The 26,933-nt window shown below is 40.0% G+C and overlaps 1 protein-coding gene across 1 annotated transcript; it reads left to right on the top strand.

The window, feature by feature from the left end:
* Positions 1-26,416, top strand: LOC112566520 (L-xylulose reductase-like). Its single transcript, XM_025242743.1, has 7 exons — positions 1-354; positions 3,345-3,442; positions 7,443-7,597; positions 13,984-14,026; positions 18,242-18,406; positions 20,684-20,801; positions 26,234-26,416. Exons 1-7 carry the CDS (start codon positions 303-305, stop codon positions 26,335-26,337), a joined length of 735 nt encoding a protein of 244 aa, XP_025098528.1. The 5' UTR covers positions 1-302; the 3' UTR covers positions 26,338-26,416.
* The last annotated feature ends 517 nt before the right edge of the window (positions 26,417-26,933 follow it).

Genomic DNA, 26,933 nt, shown 5'->3' on the forward strand with positions numbered 1-26,933 from the left:
CTGTTACTTGCCTTGATGTTAACTCATGGGTCTTACAAATTGAGCATCGGAATTTTTTTTATTACTGAAAAGAATGATCAGTTGTGAAAAAGAACATGTGCTGAGTTAAACACGAATGTATCAACAGATATGCACACAACGATAAAGAACAATAGATAAATTCGTTTGCGCTGTGATAAGCTTGGGGGGGGGGGAGTTTTCGGACTTTGGGATCCTAAGGCAGAGACACTGAAGTTCTGGATAAGGCTCGTGAACGCTACACGTCTTGCTTTCTATCTGTTTGGACTACTGAACGTTTTGCAATGGAAATTAGGTTTGACGGAAAGAGAGCCCTTGTAACAGGCGCAGGCAAAGGTATTGTCATTTCAACTGATCTTATATTCTCAGAAGAAAATCCTCTTTAAAGTTACAGATTAGCCGAGTTTCGGCAAGTTAGGAGACAAATCATTTTGTCTTCTCATCCACCTACCACCTGAGTATGCATATTTAATCGTTTAGAAAGCAAACCAATAGTAAAGGTGACATGTTCTCCAATCGATGACTCGTACCAGTTTATTTAAATTATTGTTTATTCTAAAATGATTGAATTTTACAGGGAACTGTACAACAAGAGAAGTTATGATTGGCCTAGTAATCCAGAAACAAAAATCGAAACATGTCATTCAAAATTATGACGCAAAAGAAAGAGCTGGTTCTCAAGAGATAAAAATTAGATTTAAGCAAATAGTGTGCCAATGCTTGTGGATTAATTTGACTCAACAAAGGGAAACTTACCCAGTCAGAACACTGTAAGGAATGACAGTATAGCTCTTCCTTCATCTGGTGGGTGGTGGTGCATGGCCATTCTTGGTGGAGTGATTTTGTCTGATTAATTCCAGTCATGAATGTTACTTTAGCCTGCTAGATAGTTCATTGATCCATCATGTGTCAGTGCTGACTTGTTAGAGTGACAAGTAGCATTTAGCTACATATGATTGAGTAGGAACAGTGGCCCAGAAGACATCAACTGAGAGTACAAAGCTACCTTTGAGAAAGGGAAACACTTTTCATAGGACTACAAGAGACTACAAAAGTCTCGTGGAGTCATGGTAATCATATGAGTGATAAACCGAACCACAATTACTATGAAGACATATAGAACGCCTTGGGATCTATGCAGGCCATTCTTAGCCACCGCGGGGCCCGAGGCATAGGGCATTGCGGGGTCCTCGATGCCACGGTTTTTGTTAGGACCTTGTTACCCTATTAACCAAAAGCGCGGGGCCCCTGACGACTGTCAAAAGCGCGGGCCCTAGGCAGATGCCCTGTCTGCCTGCCCCTAAGCACGGCCCTGGATCTATGCCATGAAGGTATTCCTGAGAATACAATGATGTCAATCTTACAATGGAGCCTGCCGAGATATAAGAAGACTAGTTAGCCCCCATACAGAAGGAGAGACCATATAACAGTTAATAGATTTGGATTGGCATGTGGAAGGTTTATATGTTCCACCAGTTTGGTAAAGTGTGGGAGCTCACCCGTGAGGTCAAGTATTGTTGGTCTGATGGGGGTGCGGTGAACCTAGTTTGGAGAGGTGATTATGGATGAGGATCACAAACTAGTTCAGTAGAGAGAACTCCTAACACAAACATGGTATGAGATATCTTGTCTGCAAAGAAGTGGTCGACGCGGTCCTTGGTTGTTCTTTCATCTTGAGTGGACTCATCTCCATTCATATCTCTGCTAGGCCCCAGAATCTGACCATTATTCAGGTGTACATACCCACTTCTCACAGCAATGAGGAAGTGGAATTGTTCTATGAACAGCTAGAACAGGTGATCCTAAAAGTAGGATATTCTCACCATGATCGGGGAATTCAATGCAAAGGTAGGTCCCGACACCTATTTTTAATGGGCCGGCACAGTAGGTCGCTTTGGCTACAGTGAGATTCTTGAGTTGTTCAAAGCCACAGATTGACCCTCGCCAATACTAGACACTCTCAAAAGTCAAGGTTGAGGCTGGCAACCAGATAAGATGATCTTCAACCAAACAGACCTGCTTCAGAGATGCTTCGAATCGAGCATCAATAAGGCGCAGAGAAGGGCTTATCTGAGCACAGATATTGATAGTGACCACAGCCTTAGCAGGCTTTCGTTTGGGGCTGAAATTTTTGCATTTGTTTGATCTTGACAAGCTGAGAGACCCAAAAGTTGCTGGGCTCTGCAGGCCGCAAGTTGGATGCAGATTTGCTGCCCTAAACCTGGTTGACTGGGCTGGCAAAAACATTGTTGAACAAATCTTCAACAGCTGCATTTGATTGAAAAACACCTTCAGCATGGTAAAGCTTTGTACCATAACTTTATTGACTTTAAGAAGGCATTTGACAGAGTATGGCAAAAGGGGCTGTGGCATATGATATGGAAATTCAACATCCAAGAGGGCATAGTCTAAACCATCCAGTCACTGTACCCCAGCTCTGGGAGCTCTGTTCTCCTCAGTGAGTTGCAGGCTCTCATAAATCTAGTTCAAGCAAGTACATACACGATGGACATCAACACTGACAAGAATAAAATGATAGTGAAACCAGTCAGGAGAAAAAAAGAGATCCAGCTAAATGGTGTGCAGCTTGAGGAGGTACACAGTTTCAAGTACTTGGTAGCAGTCCTCTTGAAGGACAGCAGTTGCATTGCGAACATTTGTCAAAGAATCACTGCAGGACTATAGTAATGGTGAGACTGAACAAGATATGGGAAAGCAGGAGTATAAGTTTTTCAAACTAATTCAAGCTATACAAATCTCAGGTTGCCCTCATCTTGCTGCATGGTTGAGAAATGTTGACTCTGTTGACAGATATTCAGAGAGAGAGATCCAGGCATTCGAGATAAGGTACCTCCAGATATTGCTTCATATTTATTACAGAGAACAGAAGTGGAATGATTTCATCCACAGTCTGGTCCCCAAGAACCTTTTCTAGCCACCATTTGTGACAAAAACTCGTTGGTTTGAGCATGTTGCTTGGCATGACACATTGCCCATGACAGTCGTCCAGGGATGGGTGAGGGAAGCCACCAATAAGGCAAACAGAAGAAGTGGTGGCTAAGTAACATCAAAGAGTGGACAGGCCAACAGCTGAGAAACCTGAAAGGGGCACAGGATAGGTCAAGTAAAACCACTATTGAGTAGCGATTCAAGGTCAGGTGGATGCAACCCATCATGCCTACCAAACGACTGATAACAGTTAAGGACAGAGAAAATGCCAATGCGCATCCAATGCTATGCCATAGGTTTGTCCATCAAATTCTTTTAGAAAGATTTTGCTATTTCTTTTTTTAGTATACAAATTTTAATTTACTGTGTGCTTACAGGTATTGGGAGAGACATTGCTGTTGCACTTCATAAGTATGGAGCAGAAACTGTTGCAATAAGCCGGTCACAGGAAGATTTAGATTTGTTAAAATCAGAGGTAATAAATTTTTTTGTTCTTTTCTTTGGATCTGCTTAGTTCTTTCATTCATTTTCACCTTCGGTGTCAAGAATTGTTCATATTTCACATTTTTCTTGTTAGGTAATGGTAGGGGGTTAATGGGACTTGAGGTATAGATCTCCTGTCTAAAATTTTACTTAGGTAATTAAGTACAGATTTCAAAATCGAGCTTACATGATTTGGCTTCTTTCAGAATTTGAATGATTTTCCTCTTTTTTCAAGGTCATTAGATTATTAGAGTGATGTCCCTTCACCTAACTGACTTTAGGGACTGCATTCTTTCACTTTTGCTTTATTTGTAAATGCAAGTCTCCTCTTGATCTGGATTTTTTTTTGTGTGTGTGTGAGTGCATTTACCACTCATCTGGATTGTTCTTTTTTTGTATGCACCTAACTGTTTTTATCTATGTACCACCTTACTTCAACTTCCCACTGCCAGCTGCCTGCCATGCCATAATGGTTTCTTCGTTCAGTTTGCCAGTCGAAAGGTCACACATTCAATGCAGTGTGCTGTATCCCCTCTGCTTCATGAGCATGTGGATACTTGCAATCTATGATGATTTGATCTCTGGACAAGAACTATTTATTGATCTGCTTTTGTCACAGATTACCAATGACTTTATAGATCTGAACTATGAGCTTTAGATCTCTGAGTATCTTAATCCATGAAAAGATGTTACACTGATGTATTTGACATTTATGACTATTATTCAGTTGGTTTGGTGCTCGTTCACACATGCAGGAGACATCTATCATCCATCATATCATTCTCTGCTGAAGATTATTGTAGTGTTTTGATAGTCTTTTTCACTTAAGCTAAAGCATTTGGTTTCTCACATCTAAGGATAACAGTTGAATATCTTGAAACTACTTTGTTGCTGTGTTTGTACTGCTTCTCTTCCAACAGCTTGTGAGCTCATTTTGGTTTTTCAAATAGTTATTCTGCACGAAACCCAATGAGCAAGTTTCTGCCTGTTTGATCTATTGTATGACTGGATCAGTGGTGTGGAAAGGAGCATTTACATCCTGGATTAGAGTTTTTCAAATGCATTGTGCATGCTGGGAGCAGCTTCTGGCTACATATCATTTATCTCATATGACATTGCTATATTTGTTGCATGCGTTTGTTTATGTCTATGTGTCTTTGTTTATTTTGTAAAGCGTCATGAGCCTTCCCTTAGGACCAGGATATGGCCCCATACAAGTTCACTGTATTATTATTATCATGAAAATTTGTCATTAACTCGGTAACGTTTATTTGTTTAGTTTAGCAGACACATTAATGGTACATATTTGTTCCAGAAATATATTCCACTAATAGAAAGGGGATTACCACTTAGGGAAAGAAACTAAATCTGTTTGGCAACTTTTTCTTAGAGTTATCATTCATTACCATTTTTCAACATTCAACTGTGTGCTTCTCTATTTCATAGAAAATAAGAAATGGAAAAATAATGTAGCGAGGCACCATGGTAGAATAAGTTATTTAGTTGTTCATTTACTCAGCTATTTACAGTACAAGCATAAAAAAAACACAAGGGCTTCAAAATATATGCAGAGTTTCTGACATGAATGCACAACCATGATTTCTTTCTGAATGCTGGCATTTGGGAGCTAAACTGCATCTTTCCAAGTTCTGGTGAATCAGAATGCTCCCTACATTAGTTGTTACTCCTGTCACCTAGCAACAACTATGTCAACAACTATTCTACAATCTACACCATACAATAAAGTTGACATGAAGACTTATCATTAGGGACATTGAACCTTCTTTGTAAACTTTCTTTATGATGATAACACCTAGCCTTGTAACACATGTCTTTTGGTCTCCAGAGGTCTTACTTATTTTGTAGTTATGATGCAGCTTAGGATAGATTTCTCTGAGACTGTGGCTGCAGATCTAACTGGATAGAAATAACCTTTCCTCCAAAACACCACAAATAACTTCAATACAAAATACAATACACTGTACTCTATGTAACATACCACAAGACGTGTGGTGTTAGGATGCACAGATTAGAGGTTACTGGTATGACTGGCTTGTAAGTGGTTTATAGCATCAATATGACTTCCAGTCATAGCTGGTCAAGTCAAGTTCTGGTGAATCAGAATGCTCCCTACATTAGTTGTTACTCCTGTCACCTAGCAACAACTATGTCAACAACTATTCTACAATCTACACCATACAATAAAGTTGACATGAAGACTTATCATTAGGGACATTGAACCTTCTTTGTAAACTTTCTTTATGATGATAACACCTAGCCTTGTAACACATGTCTTTTGGTCTCCAGAGGTCTTACTTATTTTGTAGTTATGATGCAGCTTAGGATAGATTTCTCTGAGACTGTGGCTGCAGATCTAACTGGATAGAAATAACCTTTCCTCCAAAACTCCACAAATAACTTCAATACAAAATACAATACACTGTACTCTATGTAACATACCACAAGACGTGTGGTGTTAGGATGCACAGATTAGAGGTTACTGGTATGACTGGCTTGTAAGTGGTTTATAGCATCAATATGACTTCCAGTCATAGCTTGCACATGCTTCTTGTGACAAGCACATTTAGCCCAACGAAGTCTTCTATGACAAACCCATGGTAAATTGTTTTACCTTTTTTCTTTTTTTATAAACTTAGGGTGCATATTTTCTGCAAGATGTTTCATTTGTTATACCATTGAATCCTTGAAATGTGCACTGAAAACGCACCTCTTTCTTGAGCATTGCTCCCAACAACAGTCCACACAATGCTGCTCCTTTTCCACCCCCACCCACTTTTTCAGTTTATTGCTACTTCCCTGATCATTTTCGTATTCTGATTTAGACACACATAGTTCTTTTTACATGATTCCTCTTTACGTTTTTTATATTTGTCTTTTATTTGTTGTTCATTCTTCCGTTTCTTCATATGCTCATGTCTCATTATTGTCCCAAGCGCTAAGAGTGTGCTCCTTACAAGCATGATTAAGTGCTATACAAATCATGTATTATTATTATATACACACTGCACCCTTTAAAAATGTATTGTAATTATTTATGTGTCTCTTCAAAGATTTCTCTAAAGGAAATATAATAACTTGGCTTTGTAAACTGTTAACTTAGTTAAGAAATCATAGTGACTCCTTTGAAGCTGGGATGATATGGTTGCATTTTAAACCTTTGAAGAATATCCAACTGAGATGTTAAAAATATAAGTGAAATGTGCAGTGCAATAGCAAATTTGTGTGGCATAGATTTGATTTTGTGTTTGAAGATCACATTGAGAGAAGAGGGAAAAGAGAAAAAAATAACAAAACTATGTGAAATCTTTCCGTTGCATGAACAGACAAATGGAAAAAGTAAGTGCATGAACATGCAGGCACATGAACAGATGTGCAGTTAGAATACATAAATGGAGAACAGATAGTATGACCATGAAGATAAATAAGACTGGGGAAAAAGAGCTGTAAAACAAATGAAATTAAAATAATAATGGATCTGATTTATATAGTATACTTCTCTGTAGACTCCATGTAGTTTACTCAAATGAAAACGGCATTAAAACAGAGATTCAAAATGAATAGCACACCTTCAAACACAACCCAGACATATCAACAAACAATTACATAAAGATGCAGCAGCAGAGAAATACAAGGCAGAAAAGAATACTGCATGCAAGCATGCCACAACAACATTACATCAAAAAGATAGCAGTAAGGTCATGTTGAGGCAGATTATATATATATATCTGTGTGTTAAACTATTTCAAAAACACAAATTTAAGCAGACGCGGTAATTCTAGTGCACACAACACAGCTGTTAGCTACTGTTATACTATTCTACTTTAAGTGTAAAATATTTTAGACATACATTTTATTGAACAGTACTTTTAAGGCATACTAAATTACATTGAAGTAATCTGTTGCTGATTTATGTGTGTGTGTGTTTGCTGGTTTATTTGAGTGTGTTTTCATGCATTTATATATGTGTGCAGTGTCCTGGAATTCAGACTGTTAACCTTGATTTGGCTGAGTGGAGTAATGTGAAGACAGTAGTTGGTGGCCTTGGATATTTTGACCTTCTTGTCAACAGTGCTGGAGTAACAAGAGTGGGACCATTCTTGGATGTCTCAGAGGACGACATAGACTAGTGTGAGCCAGCTCCTGTTTATTTTTTTGTTGCTGTTGTTGATCCTATTACTATTTATTTACTCTAGGAGACACCATTATTTGCATTGAAAGTTGTGTGTGTTTTAGATACATTAGAAAGCAATGTAACGTGATGCAGTTCTATATGTAATAGACATACATAATGCAACCATTTAAGGCCATTTTAGTCACACAGTTGACTGTTCAGCGAATTGTCTTTCCATAATTGTCTTGTATAAATTTGCCCAAAACAGTCATATTTTCAAACATAGGTTTTAACTTTTTTGCTTTATTTTGGAAAAGGACCTTATATGCACACTTCCAATGAACAAAACTTTAAACAGAATAATTTCTAGTTGCAAACTACATAAAGAAACAAATGTACATACACACTAAATCCATATTTATGTAGTTATCACTGTCAGGATTACAAATTAATAATTCATCTTTAGATAAGACTTTTTTTTTCTCCAGAAAGTGATTAGTATCAGCAAAAGTTAGAACCACACAGCACACCATCAATAATAGACAGTGTAATCATACATTCATACCAGCCATGCCAGACAGATCCCCATACAATCACACTTCAGACCCACCTATGATCACATGGTACTGTTCCGAGGTCACTTTAGGACAGCTCACTCAGCTGCTTTTGCATACAGGCACACAGAATCAAGTAGGCCCAACAGAAACTGATGGAACTCCCCCAATGGACAGTATACATGCCTATCATCATAGAAAATTGCAGACACATTTGAAAATATCCGCCTGCTACACAGTGGGACGATCACTGTGGGCCACCCCATTGACTTTAGAACTAATATATACAACATGATTCAGACTGTTAATGATAACCATTCTAAACAAGACAGTGAAAATCCCGGAAGATGTCCCGCACCTCCTACCATCTTTGTCATATTCATCAAGGACATCACAAACAATCTCTCCAGACACATTTACAGAGCACTAAATGCTGATGATTTCACAGTATGGAATGCCTCAGAGCGCACCCAAACTGCAACCATCAGGATTCAGGAGGCCCTCAACAACACCTTCAGATGGGTGTCTCTATCGACAGCCTGAAGACAACCACCACCCACTTTTCCCTCAAATACAAAAGAGGCCCATTAACACCAAGAGTTATCCTAGGAAAAGACACCCATCTATCTTGGCATCAAGCTAGACTAGAGGCTTATGTGGGGTCCACACATCCAGTAATAGATAGACCACAAGATGACTGATGTGGCACTTGGTGAAAATGTGATGTCTGAATCTGAAGTCTGGTGACACATGAAATCTTTTAGTTTAACCAAACCCTGACAATCACTGGTGAATCTCTCTTAGCACATCAGGCAAGGTATTGGCACATAAAGAAATGACTGACAGACTGGGCCAGTGGCTCCTTGTGGGGAGGCATTGCCACCAAATTTACAGCCATCGGTAATCAAGATGAGCTCCAACTAACAGCCAGAGGAGGGGTGTAGCATGGTCTGCTTTTTATCTATAGAGGACAAGTGGCATTATTCTGAGCCCTTTGAAGTTTGTACAGTAGGCAGCTAGGGAGATCAACCACTAGAGAGCTGCAGTAATCCAGCCAGGACAGCATAAAAGCAGACATGAGCTGATCCTGCAAAGCTCTAGGAAGATGGAGTTACATTGATGTGAGGCTCAAGAGATGATTCATCAGTGATAACACCAGGATTCTGGATGGTCTGGCAAGGAGAAATATTCACCACAGATAAAGTGGTAGATAAAGGCATACATTTCAATATATAATTGATTTATATACAGGTAGTCCTCGACTTACGACGGGGATCCGTTCTTAACGCGGCGTCGTAAACCGAATTTCGACGTAGGTCGGATCATACAGTACTGTACCATAATAACAGTACAGTACTACAAACATTTAGCCTATCCAAACACCTATCCTAACACAGTACCCTACATAATTATCAATAAACATAAGTACAATAAAATATCGTAGTACAGTACGTTTAATAATGAAATACTGTACTGTAAGTGCTGTAACAGTAATAAACAATGTTAGGCTAGGCAGACGTTACCAACACAAGCCTGTCTCATCCACGTTGAACACTTGTTGAGCACAGTAACCACCCTCCTCAATTATCTTAGCCAATGCATTAGGAAACTCAGTTGCTGCTTTCTCATCAGCACTAGCAGCTTCACCTTGCACTTTAATCTTATGGAAATCGGCAAGATCCTTAAACCTCATAAACCAACCCCTATACTCGCCACAAATTCTTCACTTTCCCTTCCTTCCCCTTTTCTCTTTTCATCGCCTCAAACAGTCGCCTGAATAACCATAAAACTCACAGGGATACGGCGTTGATTTTGGTCTTGCAACCAAAGCGCCATTTATTTATTAATTAATAATCTGTCCATCTCAATAATAAGCCCACTACGTTGCTTTGTTATCACTGTCGCTGTAAGTAGGAATGAGTGTCGTAACCACGAAAACGACGTAACTCGAGACCGTCGTAACCCGAGGACTACCTGTATGTACAAATGTATGATTTAATTTCTTATGCTTAACCACTTCTACTAAACCATTGAATAAAAGGAAAGGTTAGATTTTTCACCAATAAAGGAAGGGGGAAGGAAATGGAAGATGTGGTTAGATGCAAAGGTGGCAGGCAGTATTGTGGATGATTAGTGTAGAAATCCATGGTTCAAAGTCCAGCTTCGATTTCAGTTGTTCAAGCACGGTTAGAATTATATGCTCACAGCATAAGTAGATCAAAGATGCATTTTGGGAAAATCACATGACCATGTAATGCCAACCACGAAATTACATCATGCCATGAAGCGATAGTAGAATTCCAGATTCCTTTTTGTAAACAAGATTTAATCTGGAGTTCCACATGGCAATTTCCACGAAGCATAGATTTAGGGGAGATAATTAGATACATGCGATGAAGAAATTTTATTTATCCTCATGTAGTATGCAGACCATCATATTTTTTTGCAGTGTGTACTGTCAGTGTATTATCCTTGAAGGTTTTTTGGTACATAACTTTTTTTCTTCATAAACACTAGCAAGCAAGAAACAATAGGCCTACATCAGTACCTTAAGAGAATATTTACACTGATCTTCATCTTTTTTCTTCATCTTTTTATATTATTATTGTTTGAAATTTTGTTTTTGGAAATCTTCTTGCACTTGATCTTTTTTTTTTTTTTTACTGTTTTTTGTTTGTTTGTTTTGTTAGTCCTACTTGTCAATATGACACGTAAACAAGAGTATCCTTGCTAGCTTTCTCTCTTCCACACACACAGACATATCAGAATTAAGAAGATGCAGTCAGATAAATTAATGGTGATAATACAGTGATACCTCGGTTCTCGAACATAATTCGTTCCGGGAGGACGGTCGAGAACCAAATTGTTCGAGAACCGAAGCAATGAAACCCATAGGAAATAATGGAAACTGGATTAATTCGTTCCGAGCCCCAGAAAATGCCTATTTACTGGCCTAATTTGTATATAATATGTAGAAAAACATGAGTCTCAACAAGAAATAAGAAATAAAAGTGTATTTATTAAAACAAAAAAACAAAAAATAAAATGTACTGTACAGTACAGTACAGTAAATTGTGTTTCATTTACTGTACCTGTACCAAGCTTTATGGCAGGAGGGAATGAATGTGGAGGGAGGAGGGAAGGGGGATGGTTATTGTTTTGAAGGGGAGTCCTCTTCAATAAAAACAGAGGGTAACTGCTCTTCGGGTGTTTCTGTTCTCTGTATCTTTTGCTGAGGAGAACTAGAATCTTGCTCTGCAGTTGCTTGTCTGATTTTTTTTACGGAAGAATTTGTCAATTGTTTGCTGTTTTTTTCTCCTTTGCAAAATTTTGCGGAAAGTGGACATAACATTGTCATTAAAAATGTTAACTGCTCTATTTGCTACCACTTTATCAGGGTGATGTTGTTCAACAAAATTTGCGATTTCTGCCCATTTTGCACACATTTCTTGACTCTCCACAAAAACATGACTCTCTCTCTCTCTGCACTCACACTGATGACGCAAGCAAGGCGCGCTGGGCCGAATGAACGCCATTCGGCTCAACTCGGCTCATCTCGGACGTTCGGATGTTCGAGTTCCAAATATTTGTTCGGATTCCAAGACAAAATTTTCTCGAATTTCCTGGTCGAATACCGATTTGGTCGAAAGTCAAGGCGTTCGAGAACCGAGGTATCACTGTAATATGAAAAGTAGTGCACCAATGTACTCAATGGCAAGGTCTGCATCAAGCTCACATTTTAAATGTGTTTGTACTTGACAGTTGTTAATGATCCACTGGGTCTACCAGAGTTAAAAATAATAAAAATCAAATACAATGTATTAACAACCAGTCTTCAAAAAAGAGGTGTCATGAAAGGTATAAAGAAATGAAAGTTATTTGTAAATAAGACAATAAAATGACTTGAACAGTATTTTGACACTTTGAAATACAGGAAAAGTGGCCAGCTTATGAAAATATTAGACTCAAATGCACATATTTCAATGCTTAGGGAAACATTTAAGTGAACATTTAAGTACACAGTAAAAAGCAATTTGCTTCAAATTATTTTTCAAATTGCTCAAGTAAATCTCAAGTGATCCTAGGATGAAAACAAAATCAGTACACAGATAAATAACAAAGAGTGCTATAACATGGAAAATAATCACAAATGATTCAATTTTATAAACTTTCTGTTTCACTTAAAAGACTGACCGGCAAACAGCCTTGTATTTTCTTTTAAAATAAAATTTAAGTGCACACTGAGGTACAGACAATACACCATCGTGTTCAAGGGGCAAGATTTACCAAGAGGCCATATGAACAGCTGTTTTAGGTCTGTTTGAAACTGCACCACCAATTACTGCAAACCTTTTCCTGCAGTTTAAAAGCCACAGAGCCTGCAATGTAAAAAAGGACATTATCAAGCTGCACATTGTCGGGCACAGGTGGTAATGGTTGTGAAGTCTGACATTGAGTGTCTTCATCAATTTCATCTTTTGCAAATGGTGAAGATGCTTTTCTTGTTGTATGAATACCTCTGTCCGTCAAACTGGTCAGTGTCATCTGAAATTTTTCTGTGTCCTCTGCACTGTTACTATGTTCACTCTGCATGATGAAAGCATCCACCATACAAGCTGCTATGGCAAAACGAAGTTCTTGGGAATTAGGATTATCTCAGTGGCCACCTTTGCCCCACAATATGGCAAACAAATTTTTAACCTAATCCTGATTGACCCAATTTGTCAGGAGAAACTTCACAGAGTGGTTTTGGTGAAGATCATTCCACAGTGCTAGGAGAGAGTTAACGTTCAGTATCCATCCCATAATACAGGGCAGCTTATGGGTTGACACAGAATGCAGATGCATGAGCCAGGCTCTGATTGCAATCAAGAAATTGTCATGGCTTGATGTGGAAGACAGTGCATGCCTCATTGGGATGAACACGTTGTGCCACTGTTAAAAGCATTTAAAACATGTCAAATTTCTTTATAAACAATGCAGTTTCCTTTGCTTCCTGTGGCAAAATGTTTGCTTGTACCAAGAAGGACAAGCCTGCTGCTACTGAATGTGATGAGACCTGGGTAGCATATTTCACTTCAAAAGCTGCTTGGGTGCCATTCTTACAGGATTTTTCTTGTCATCTTCATAGAGCTGCTCAATATAGCACCACTTCACTTCTGTATTGTTAACAATGAAGCCAGACTTTTTCAAATTGCTTCTCACATTCTTTAAAAGTTGAGGAGGATCATACATTACAAAGACCTGAGATCCATTATGGACAAAGAATGGTTTTTCAATGGTTGCTGCAGTATTTCTCAAACATACTTCTATTGTTGGAACCCTGATCTGCTATGACTACTTTTACATTGAGTCCAGTTTTTTGCCCTTTATCAAGTGCTTCCTGAAGCAATGTGTACAATATACCACTATCAACTGGCCCACTGGACAAGAAGTACCCAATATTTATGTTCTAAATAAAGGCTATTTTAAAATTCCATTTGTTACAGCAGGGTTCAGCTGTATGACAAAAATTGCTTATTTCACCAGTTGTTCATTTCCAAATAAGGTACTACTTTTTTGTACTACCAATCCTATTGCCTTCACTTTCCCATTAATATAGATATTAACTTATCAGGTTAAAGAATTATGATTGTTTCCAATGCACTACAAATAAATAATAAAAGAGATAGGTATGCAGGAAGCTAGAGAGTCTGTTGATTATTTAAAAAAATTAGCCTCAAAAAGGTGATCTGTTACATTCCAAAGTTGTATATGCAGCTCAAGAAAGCACCATCCACATACTAAAAATATTGTTACCTTTGTTCTTTTTAACTGACTTTTCTTTTCATTTTTTTTTTTATTCAGTGTCTTCAATGTGAATTACAAGTGTCTGTTCAATGTTTGTCAGGTGAGAGTTTTACAGTCCTCTTTTAGTTTTAATTCTTTAGCTTAATTATTGTATCTCTTGCATCTGACATTGCCTTCATTTCTTTTTTTAACAATTTATTGTGCTTTTATATGTTCCTTTTATTATACAGTGACAATCACAATATTATATACAGTTAATTTGTAATTTTTGAGTCAGTCTCTACATGCAGAGACTGGATTTGCATTTGTAATGCTATGTTTGCAAGTATTCACTAACACCACTTCAAGTGACTAATAATATTTCTAACCCATCTTAGGTATGTTCTCACAGAATGCCTTGAGATTTGAAATTTTATGTTGACATCAAACTTCTGTGGGACTAGGCTTTCCATCCACAGAACTTTTTGTCTGGAGTAATCTGGACAGGTGGGAAACTCAGTCAAGAACTGAAGATCTGCAGAATGCTTATTGAAACAGCTCTTGAAAGCATGCAGTGATGAGACTTGCACCATTGATATAAGCAGACTGTTTCAGAGAGGGACAGTCCAAAGAAGCATCTTGCACCTTCCTAGATGCCAATATTTCAAGTTCTAAATTGGTAATTTTTAGTGGGCGATTCAGAACTACAAGGCAGCTGGAAGTTGTGTAGGTCATTACAATATTCAGTCCATCTGTTTAAAACAGCACTGCTTTCTGTAAGGTAGCCATTGCTGTCTTCAGTGACTGAAGTCTTGTGTTGACCTGTCTTGGTGAGGGTAGTTTCCTTCCTATATGGTCTGAGATTTGTTGTTATCCAGTATCCAGTTCTTCTTATCTGCCAACACCCCCTTCATGATATTGCAGTTCACTGTTTTGTAATTGTAAGCTGCTTTTCTTCTTTTTCTTCAAGGCCCTCCTTGGTCACAGAGATTTAGGATATCATTCAGGACCAAAGGTTATTTCTTGTTATTCTGTCTCGCTCAAACCTTTCTGGCTTTTGTAAGTAGCACTGCTTTGATGTTTCCAGTTAGAATGTATTTAGATGAAGAATGAAAGATGAAGTTGATTCAGTTACAGACCAAATCATCTTAAGAGTGCCATGTTGCTATCCTGGATTCCTTGTGGGAATGGAGGAGGAAATCTGCATTGAGCAGAACTAGCAACCAAAGCTATATCACTGCAAAACAGCCAGCCAGCTATATCATGGCAAAACAGCTGGCCCTGTAAACAGGTGTCACGTGAAGAGATTGGGTCTATGCACACTCCAGAATACTTAGGCCTCTTTTGGTTTTATTTACTTATCCAAGGTGGTACATATGTATCCATTTTTGTCTGTCAGCAGCAAATCTAGCCATGTTGTTCCAGGTCAGCTTTTGCCAACTTTTTGGTCCTATACTCATCTTTCTCCAATGCTTGCAGGAACTTCTCTCTGACTATCCTGGATTATGTTCTATCTTTACAGATGGCTCCAAAGTTCCAAATGGTGGTGCTGTTGCTGCGGCAGCAGTTCCGTCTTGGCAACTGCAACAGGCTTTTTCAGCCCTTTATTTTCTCTGTGGAACTTCATGTCATCTCGCTAGCCTTCATGTCATCTCTCTTCGAAGCAAATTTTCTTGATCATTTTAGACTCCCTTTCAAGCTCTTCTTTCCCGGCATTTGGACCACACTCTCATGTTTCAAATTTGCACAATTCGTGCGGCTCTCATTTGTTGAAACAAGGACATTGTTTTCATTTGGGCTCCTGGCCATGCTGGGATTCCTGGCAATGTTTGAGTGGACCAGGCTGCCAAGGCTCCTTGCTAGTCTCTTGGTCAGTTGCAATCACTAGTGTCATCTGACTTAGTCTATTTTCATGTCCTACGTTCAGTCCCTGTGGCAATGTCACTGGGGTACTCTTGATCGGAACAAGCTACACACCACACCTCCCTGTCTTTCTGACCACCTGCTTTCATGCCGTCTTGTGCAGCGAGAAGAGGTAGATCTCACTAGACTACGGTTAGGGACACGCCTATGCCATGCAGTCACACACAGTTGGGCAGACCACATTCCTACTTCATCTGTATCGGGCTCTGGTCTTCTTTAAGTTAGACTATGGCTCCATCATCTGTTGCTTTGCTCAAGAGTCCTGTCTCAAAATTCTTGAAATTCAATGCTGTTCCTCATCACAGGCTCTGCATCTGTTTGGGTGCCTTTCACACCACTTCTGTACAAAGTTTGCATGCAAACGCTGGTGAGCAGTTTCTCATTGCCATCTGTCATGCTGTCCTATGTCTGTTGGTTAAAAGCTCATCCTGGAAACCCTGTTTACCGTGCTTTTTTTTTTTGTTCCTCGGCAGGCTGCCCTGTATACCATTCGTGCCAAGGAGGCAAAACCATTATCATTCCATGTTGTATCTCATTTACAGGCTGCTGGAGTAGATATTCAACAGGTAGAGTCTTCTCTTCTCCTGCCAGCCAGCTCCTCCTTGGACTCTTCCTGTTCCTGAGATTCGTTTCATACAGCTTTTCAAAAATGGTGACACCAGTGACCTCATCTTTCTCCAATGTGCTTGCAAGAAATTCTTTCTGGCTATCTTGGTTTCTGTTCTATCTACAGAGGGCTTCAAAATTCCAAATGATGGACTTGTAGCTGTGGCAGCAGTTCCATCCTACCAACCGCAACAGGCCTCTTCACCCTCTCATGTGGGGAGCTACTCTGTATTTTCTATTTAACTTCACAACATCTTGTATAGCCTTGCAAGTGCATACACTAATCTTTAGAACAGAAGTTCTTGATCATTTCATTTTCACTGTCTGCTCTCCAATTCTATCCCTCTCATAGTCCAGTTCCATACAATTCATGTGGCTCTCCTTCATCACAATGTTGTTTTCATTTGGTTCCCTGGCAATGCTGGTATCCCAAGGAGTGTTTAAGCGGACTTGGCTGCCAAGGCCACTTGCCAGTCTCCTGGTCAATTGCAGTCATTGGTGTCATCTGACTGTAAGACTATCTTCACAGTCTATGTTGAGTCCCTGTGACAATGCTATTGGGACACTCTGGGTCAGAACAAGTTATATCCCACACTACCCGATCTTTTTGACCACCTGCTCCATGCCATTCTGTGCAAAGGGAGGAGATAGTACTCAGTAGACTTTGGATAGGCCACACCTGTGCAGTCACACCTCTTACAAGGTGAATCCAAACTAGTTTTTCCTTGGTGTCAGGGAACTTTTACTGTTGTGTTTTTAATTACTTGTCTTGGTCTCCAGCTTATCCAGTAGCCATTTTTTTTACAGCAGGCTCTTTGTTTTTCTTGTTTAGGTACATCCCATTGGAAGATATTGTTTCATTTTTAAAGAAGATAAAGTTTTACAGTAGATTTAAGGTTTTTATGTTCTGTTCGTCTGTTCAATGTTCTGGTTTATTGGTGGCTTTATAGCCCACAACTCTTTTTAACGTATTACCTACCCTTTTATATTTTTATTATTCCTTCTGTTGGCTTTTATTACTAAGGAGATTTCATATCTGGGGTTTTTCGTTTCTCACCCTTTTAATGAAACATTACCTTCTCTTGCTTTGGCTGCTGGCACAGCATAAAACATAATCAGCCAAACCATCCCTTAGTGCTGCCTTTATGTCCTTTTCCAGCTGATCATAGAATTTCTTTACTTTTTCATGTGTATAAAAGTCAGAGCATTAACTTGGACAGTGGTGACATTGTGAGGCCTGTCAAAGATGGATGTACAGTAGGTGGTTGTTGTTAATCCAGGCCTTGACCAGTCTGGCATATTTAGTTTCTGCTATTTATCTGGGCTTATACACTTGGTGGCAGTCTTCTTCTAAGCAAGATTGGTTGAAACCAATGGATTACCTCAACTGAAGAAAAAGCTGTAGACCATTCAACAATCAGGACAGAGAAGCATTCAATTTGAGAACAAGCCTGTGAACTTTGGCCTTTCAAATTGGGAAGGAATTATGTAGCGGCAGCTAACCATCACTCATTAAGAATAGGTGTGCAATATCATGAGAATGACATTTTTGTGGTTGCTCTCTCTCTGTTCTTGATGATACACACATAGCTTGCAACCATGGAGAATAAGTTAACAAACTCAGCTCCACCAACTAAGTGGTCATTATTCCAAATGCACAAAATTATGAGCAAAGTTATCATCTCACATTTTGAGAATCAGTATCTTATAATGAATTAAACCCATTGAAAATTATTTTACATTCAGATTAGCCTGTATTTTAAAGTCCTTAGCCATGGGTTAAATGGAACAATGTTATTTTATACAGACTGTGGCAAAGGGTATGGTGGAGCGTGGTCAAGGAGGAGCAATAGTTAATATCTCCAGTGTTGCTTCTACAATAGGCTTGGCTGATCATGCAGTGTATTGCTCCACGAAGGGTGCAGTTGATTCTTTAACACAAGTGATGGCACTGGAACTTGGAGTGAAAAAGGTAAGTATACCATAATATTCAAACAGCCCAATCTGACAGTTTCCTATGGCAGATGTGTCTCTGCAGGCAGACCTTCCTACCCCCAGCATTTTTCATCATTTGGATACTCACTGAAAATATCTATTTCGGTAGTATTTAGCAGTTGCAAGATGAATTACCACTTTCCATCTTGAGATATGCCAATTCAATACTTGTAGAGTTCAGCTAATTGCTCCCAGTTGACCCAACTGTTGGTAACAAAAATAGCAATATAAAAATGCACTAATATAGCATATTTTCTTGTTTTACCATGAGCTTGAAGCACTTGAAAAGATCAGCATGAAAATACAAAAGTACAATTGTAAATTACAAAAACAAACGGGGAGGAGAGAGAGCAAAGATGATAGGAAAAGAAGACCACCAGCTACTGAAGATGTTACAGAAGAGAGAGGTTTGAAGGCAAGCCTTGAAAGTGTCAAAGATGATCACTATAGAGAAAGTCTCCCAAACGTGTCTTGTCTTAAAGAAAGCACAAGCAGAAGGCCCTAGCAACCAGCTTGGATGGTAAGGTTTTAACATCTGTGTAAAGTATCCAGGGACTAGACCATGAAAGCACTGTCTGTGAGTGCAAAGTAACAGCCAGTGTAGTCCATGGAAAAGAGGTGTGAAATGGTTGGCTTTATGAGCAGCATTATTCTGAGCACTTTTAAGCTTTTTAAGCAAGCTTAAGAGTTGCTGTAGTCCAGCTGATACAATACAATTGCATACACAAGTGTTTTGGTGAAGGTAGCAGTTTAAAAAAATAAAAGCTCAAACAGGGAAAATCCCGTGAAGGTTGAAGATGGACTTAACATTCAAATTTATGTCATCAAACAAGAATTTCTCACTTTCTGTGAAAGTAAGAGAATTTAAGAGTACATGTATTGGAAGATGGGCCACATTTAAGTTTAGAGTTGGAGGCTGCTAGAGTCAACTAAGTTTTGTCTGCAATTGATGGTCATCCATGCTTTTGCAGAGCTGACAGTTTACTTATGGTGGATTGGAGAAAGAAAAGCATCAATTAGGAAGAGGAGATTGGTGCTGCCTTCAAGAAAAGCTTCTTGTCACATCAGACATTTCCCTTGCCTTTTAAGGAGTCTCACACAATCAATGCCTGACATTAATGCAAGAACATGCAAAATACCCTCATGAATGACCTACTTCTAAGGGAGAGACATCAACTATATTGTTAAAAACCTCAACCTATATCCTGCAGGCAGCACAAGAAGAATTGCAGTTCTTCACTTTGTGAACTTCAGATAAAATGCTCTCAGATTCCATCTTGTTCTAGTCTGAATATACTTCAGTAACAAGAAAATGATGGCTTCCACCCCTAACTAGTTGTCACATTTTGCCTTTTTTTTTAACCTTGCCATCTGTTACTTTACCTCATCCTATAGATTTTTCTGCCAGTAATAGAACTATGAGCCTGCAATGCACCTGCACCAAAAAAGTCACCGCATTGTTCATACCTTCTTAGCATGCGCTGGTAAGAATGCCAAAGAGATGTACAAAGCTCTTTCAAAATGGGGAGAATAATAAAGACATTACAACTGTTATCCAGAAATTTAATGACTTTTCTTGGGGGCTTCATATGAAGATTAACAATTTCACAAAAGAAATCAGCTTGAATATGAATTAACTCCTATCTTGTGGCCTGAAGTCATGACATCAACAGAATGATTTAAGACAGAATTGTTGTTAAGGCTAGCTATGATGTTCTGCATGAAAAACTTTTAATAAACAACATTGAAACAAGCAATAGCAGCAGAGCCGTGGAAATGTCAAAGAGCCAAATGCAGGGTAAGGCAACTGATTTTGGTAAAGCAAATCAATAGGTGCCAAGGACAGTTCTAAGATCTCTTATTAAATAGAAACAATATATGGAAGACAGCAACAAAACAGTTGTCCACTGATCCTCAGATTCTGTCAAGTCAGAGTGATACAGATTTTAATCTTGGTTCTTAGAATGTAACATATGTAAAAAGGCCTGTAGTGAAACTCCTGTCTAATCTTATCAGGTTACTGCCCTGTCAAGATTCCACAATGATTTTGTAATCAATGACAATAACAGTTCCAATTTCACCAAAGTAGACAGAACTGGTCTGTACCCTTGTATATCAACTGAGCAGCAGCATGTTGTCTTTGTTAGACTATTACAAGTACAGGCTTCCTGTCAATTGTCAACCATAGCAAAACATCACAAGAAACAGGCATAAAAATTGATGAAACCAGTGAAGTGATTTTTTTTTTCTTCAGATCAGAGTAAACTGTGTTAATCCCACTGTGGTGATGACAGATATGGGTCGAAAAGTGTGGAGTGATCCTGCCAAGGCAAATCCAGTTCTTGCTCGCATCCCACTGGGTCACTTTGCAGGTCAGAGCTTTAGCTGTTTAAAGTGTGAACATGATTAACATGATTAACAAAGAAAAGATGAATTGGAATCCAGTTTACTCCGAGATTTGGGTCATTTTTCAGAGAACCCTGTGGATCCTACTTTGTGTACCCAGCTTTGTTATAGCTGGGTGACTAACTTCATCCAGCCTGCCTTTTTTTTTTCTCTCTCATTTTTCTTATTGTGTGCTTGTAGGAAGCCTTTAATTTGAACTCTATACCGGATTATAAGCTGCAATTTTTTTTCCCAGTTTTAAACCCTGTGGGTTAAACAGAAATGTGGCTTATTTGAAGATTTTTCAGATTTTGATTAATTTTTTTATTAGCTCCATGTAAAAGTGTTAGCTGTTAACATTGTTAAAGTATTTTTCACATTGTTACAGAGTTAACTGTTCACTTTTTTAAATTAAAGCCACTTACAATTGAAGCATATAAATCAGTCACTGAAGCACGCACCCTCATGCCGAAAACAAGACGAAATACCAATGCCCTAAATGCAGCTTTCAAGTTGTATATATTTGCGGCTTATTTGTGAAAAAAGTAGAATTAAAAAAATATATATAGATGCGGCTTATATACGGTATGCTCAGTAGACCGAAAGTTCGGGTAATTCTTTTATTTTGCTCCATGTTAAAAGTGTTAACTGCTCAAGTTGCTACAGTGTTCACATTTTTAAACATAGCATACAATTGAAACATTCAGATTATTTGCTCAAGCACACACCCTTACAGGGCCGCCGAGAGCCAGCCCGGGCCCCGGGACAGACGACCTCTCCGGGCCCCTTGTACTTGTAATCGTAAATTATTTTCCCAGTATATAATGTATGTTTACAATTCGAATCTCAATATCTACACTTCATTCAGTAACGTAATATAAACTGCAAACATTAGGACAAGTGCACTAGGATCTACATCACTACTTGAACATAAAGTTGTTTACATGCGAGTGGTTAGTAAATGAGGACAAATGATGTTAAAGGATCAGACTTGTAGCAACCCCCCCCCCCCCCCCCCCCCCCCCCCGAGTAAGGACTGTTACGTCAGCAGCGATGTCCAAACCTCGACAGATTAGAAAAACGGCTAGAGCCTACAGACAGTACAACAATCATTTCCAACAGCCTATTGCAGGTGTGATAAAGATAGCTATTCGCCGTCTATACAAGGAACGGTGTCTGGCATTACACAAATACAACAGTGTCCGCTCGAGTAATAGAGGTCCATACAATACCGGGTGCACCCATCGCCTTAAAATTACACAAGTGGTGCTTTGCGGGCTTTACGACTCGCAAAATGTAAAGAGGAAGAACCGAAGAAGTAAATGCCTAAACAAGTCTTCATCGAGTGTCGTTAATAACCTCATTTAAAAAAAAGTGTTTACTGCTACGAACAGCAGAGCACATCAGTTATCATTTTTATCAACTTACAAAACAAACACGCAGCACCTATCGAAAGTCCCTTCCTATATTATTCCTTTAGCAAAACCACACGCGCGCGCACACACACACACAATAACAACACACACGCATGCTGTTACACGTAAACAAATATCTGAACTGAGCTGTCGCCTTCAGACTCTTTAAAGCAAAAATTTTGAATTCATCCAACTTTTTACGAAGCATAAACTGGGTCGACTTCAACCGCCATCAGTCACTAGCCGTTAAAATACCTGCTCAGGTTTAGAAGACAAAGCAACTGTTTTAAGGACTAGTTAGCTAGTAAGTGTTAATACTTTTAATATTTAAGGAGATTAGAAGGTTTTGTGACAATGACATAAAAGTAGAAATGTTTAGCATATTTTAGCTGAATCGTAATAGTTCATAGAACAAAGTTATACAGTACTAATATTGTCATTTTACCTGCTGACTAAAAACTTTATGAGCTTTTCTCACAAACTTCATTATTGTCAGTCAATTTGAGACGCTAGTCACTCTCATTGACACTGATGTTCCTGCCTTGTCAAATGCAGAAATGCTATTTGCCAATAAACAGAAAATCATAGAAGCATAAATAAAAAACTAGTGTACTTACCATAATAACAAAGTGCCGCGTATCTCGGCTTTTCGAGTCTAGAAGACAGCGTGCGACAGGCAGGAGAGTGCGGTGTGAAATTAAGTGACTATCGCTATCTCTAAGGTCCAACTGTCCAAGCTTTCTTTGGTCCAATGACTCCGATCGAAAGGGATGGGAAAATTAAGTGTCAGGTCAAACACACGGCGACTTTACCGCTGACTCGTCTATCTCATAAAAATGTCAGTCTACACCTCCAATTGCTCCAAACCCCGACCATTGAATTCCCAGTCCAGTCCGTGGAGTCTTCCAGATACTATCATACCCCCGCCCCCTTTCCCTTTTGTCGTGTTGTCAGCAACAATGCATTGCGGCCCACGGCCGATGGCCGGCATGGGTGGAACTTGGAAGTTGCTGTCATCTTAGTGACTGGCCTCTCAACTAAAACAGGGCCAACATAATTTGCCTCTACCTTGATTGTCGGGTTCAAGACATGGAGAAATTTAATGAAAAGGTGGACAAACTAACACTTATGTCATAACTCATAACACATCTGTAAACTTTTCTTTTCTTCCCTTCTTCATCTTGAAACAAATATACGTTACACGAAGCTCCTTTAAAAACACATTCAAATATTTGTGATAATTCGAAAAACAAATGTCGCAGCCACCGCAAAACTCAATATACAGCACCATATATGAAAGCTTCCTTGAAGACAACTAGCGCACAATAAGAAAGATTCCGAGGTGGCTTTGGGGGACGGATGGTGGGTAGATAGTATCTCCTTTTTACCGGGAGCTTTGTCGGCAAAGAGCAAAAGAAGGTCGGAGGCCGATGTGTTATTACAGGGCGATGCTGGTACATCGCCGGAGGTCTTGGGATCGTCCCACACCTTTAGTTACAATAGTCCGAGTCCTCCCCTTTCCGGTGACATAACTCTCCTCCCTACCTTTATCCGGGCCATCCACTCACCGTGCGAACACTGTCTCTACACGAACCTTTTTCATACTAGACTCATCCTCCTCCAGCTCCAAACTTCCCGCGACACCACCGTGATCAATTTATAAGTCTAATATTTGCGGGACAGCAGTTTTTAAAATGTTTTGCAATAATGTGTTCTATTTTGCTGGCTGCGATAGTATTACAGGATAAAATAGTCTCATTGTATCAAGGATCTACTGTGTAGACTAATGTAGTTGTTTGTTTGGTGATGGAGATACGGTTAAAGAAAGTCTCAGTGTTGCTTAGTAACTACGAAAAAAAGCAGCCTTGATGTCTCTCGCTTACAGGCTGCAGCGCCAGGGGCGGGCCCCCACCGTCTCGGTTCACAGAGTGGCCACACATCAGTAACATATCTGCCTGATCTCCACTGTTCATTCCGATTTCCTTGCAGGGCCCGCCCCCTCCTCCACCCACCTAGTGGCACCTGTAACCAGCAATCTCATGGCACGAACGGTCTTCAGGGCGGTTCACACGCGATAAAATCTTTGGTGTCCAGCGGCCGTCGCCAGCTTGTCCAGCGAGAATGTGATACCCGCTGACTACACTTCTCACGACAGGCCCCAGCACCCCGAAATTGTATTCTATAGACTTGAAACTCAACTTCTGTATGTGTAATGCTTGGGTGTTCTGTCCTTAGACCTTTGTTTAAAAGAAAAAGAAAAGGAGAAGAAGAAAAAAAAAATCCACTGACCAAGGCCGGGCCCCCTTGACAGCCGCGGGCCCGGGTACACTAGACCTCTCGTCAGGCCTGCACCCTTATCATGTCGAAAATGAGACGGCTATGTGACGAACGAGGCGGAAAGAAGGATGGGCCTAACTTGCCCGAGGGGAAAGGGGTCACCTCAGCTGACTCGCTCCACCCGACTTTCGCTCTCACACCCACTCACCCGACTATTCGCACGTCCGCACGCGTACGCACTGACAGTCACACTCACCCGCGTGCGCAAATACAACCGACAAGACAGTTGCACAACAGACAAATAATCATATGAAAAAACAAGGTTGAATAATACGAGACGCAATATGGGTCTCTGAATACACAATCTGTCATCAGGTCACCAAAAGTTAGACAAAGTAAAAGAATAAAACACACTTTCCTCCTAGCACTCTGAGTCCGCGTCCGACGAACACTTCCCCGGAAGCGTACACTTCGCCAGTCTTGGACACAGTTCCCACACGGCAGCGTCCTCGCGACAGGCTGCCTCTCGACAACCAGTAGCGGACAGTTGCAGAATTGGCTTCGCACACTACTGCCACTACTGGCGGAGATTACAGGTCACACACCGTTGCCCCAGGCAATGACAATGGCGACGACGTTGGAAGTGAGTTTTCTGACGCACTGTCCCGAATCCACTAGCACTGCTGCTCCTTTGGTTGCCCCAGGCAACGGACACAGATGCGGTGGCGATCTCAAGCGACAGTGGTCCGGCACCGGCTCCAGATGACCAAGACCCCAGGGACACAGGCACAGTAATCACTACTCCCGGCGGTTGCCCCAGGCAACGGGTGGCAGAGTTGCTGTTGCCGGTTCTGACGATGTATCCCCTTCTTGTCGGCTTCAAGGATGGAGGCCCCTTCCTCACTCTTCGCGGTTCCAGACTGTAAGTGCCAGCAAGTAGCGCGATGCGTTCACGTAGAAGGGGCCTCCCTCAGACTTTGCTGCCTACCTCTGATGCGACGCTCAGAGACGGTAGTCCCTTCTGGTGTATTGAGCAAAGGCCCCCACTAAACATGTACCCTAAACTATATACAGTACTACTCACACACGTGACCCCTCTGCACCAAATCTTCCCGGCACCGACGCTATCGCACAAACATAAGGCAACTACTGCCTACTTCGCTATACCCCTAAACTGCTACATCTTACGCCAACCCTGGGCTTCGATCGCCTCTATCCATCAAGGCGACCTGTCAAGTCGTAAAAGCGGACAGAAAGGTTTCCCTTTACTGTTCGATTTCACTAACCGCTGCCCACCTGTAATTATCTACCCTGCTTCGGCCCTGTTGTTCTGGCCTTGAACCAAGCTGGTTCATGACAGCCTTCAATGCAGCTTTCAAGTTGAAGGTGATTGTCCTAGCCATTGAAAAACGTTGAACATATTTGTGGCTTATTTGTGAATAAAGTTGAGATCATTTTTAAATTTAGTGGGGGTGGCTTATGTACAGGTGCGCTCAATAGACCGAAATTTATGGTAATTCTCATTTGTAAATGGCCCGTTAGTAGAGTACATCTGATCCCAAAGCAGATCACAATGATATACTTGCAAGGTTATCAGCTGTTACATAAGCATCTTAAATGATGGATAGAACAATTAGCAATAGAACAATACATAACAAATCAGTCGCAAACACTTTAGAAAAATGTTGCTCAAGCACACAAATGAAGAAGGGAATTTTATGTTGCAGAGATAGAAGATGTGCGCAATGCTGTCATGTTTCTTCTCAGCGAAAAAGCTTCTATGATCAATGGTAGCTGCATGCCTATTGAGGGTGGTCTACTATGCAACTGAATGCTGTTCTGCAAAGAAACTCCTTCCATCTTAATGTTGGGATAAAGAAGGACCATTTGCAAATAAATCATAAATGATATATTTTCTTTCTAAAGATTTTTTAAAAGTTACTATATAGCACTGATGCCCAACCTTTCTCGGCCTGCGGGCCATACACATTTCCGACGTGCGCGTCACGGGCCGCTTCACCGCAAAAATACAAAAAAAGAAAAAAAAATAGAGCAGATATTTTTATTAGAAACAAGTTGTACTTACCATTAATTATGTAGTAATTAGTGGGATATTTGAAGTTGTTTACCCGAAACCAACTTCTGAATGTCCGGCTGCATCGTAGAGACACTAAGTCGGAGCACTGAATCGAAATGTTCGTCTATCGAAAAAAAAAATTGAGAGACGCCCCTACGTAGGGATAAATACTTCTTCCCTTTTTTTTCGTTTTTTTTTTAGGTCTTTTTTTTTTTTTATTACTAACATGCCGATTTCTTGCACTGTGGGCAGAAGTTTCACGGGCCGGATGGCACCGCGTCGCAGGCCGTAGGTTGGGCATCCCTGCTATATAGCATGCTTGGAAACTTTGTCATGACTTTGTGTTGGAC

This window comes from Pomacea canaliculata, linkage group LG1, assembly GCF_003073045.1.
Source record: "Pomacea canaliculata isolate SZHN2017 linkage group LG1, ASM307304v1, whole genome shotgun sequence".
In the NCBI taxonomy this organism is placed as follows: Eukaryota; Metazoa; Mollusca; class Gastropoda; order Architaenioglossa; family Ampullariidae; genus Pomacea; species Pomacea canaliculata.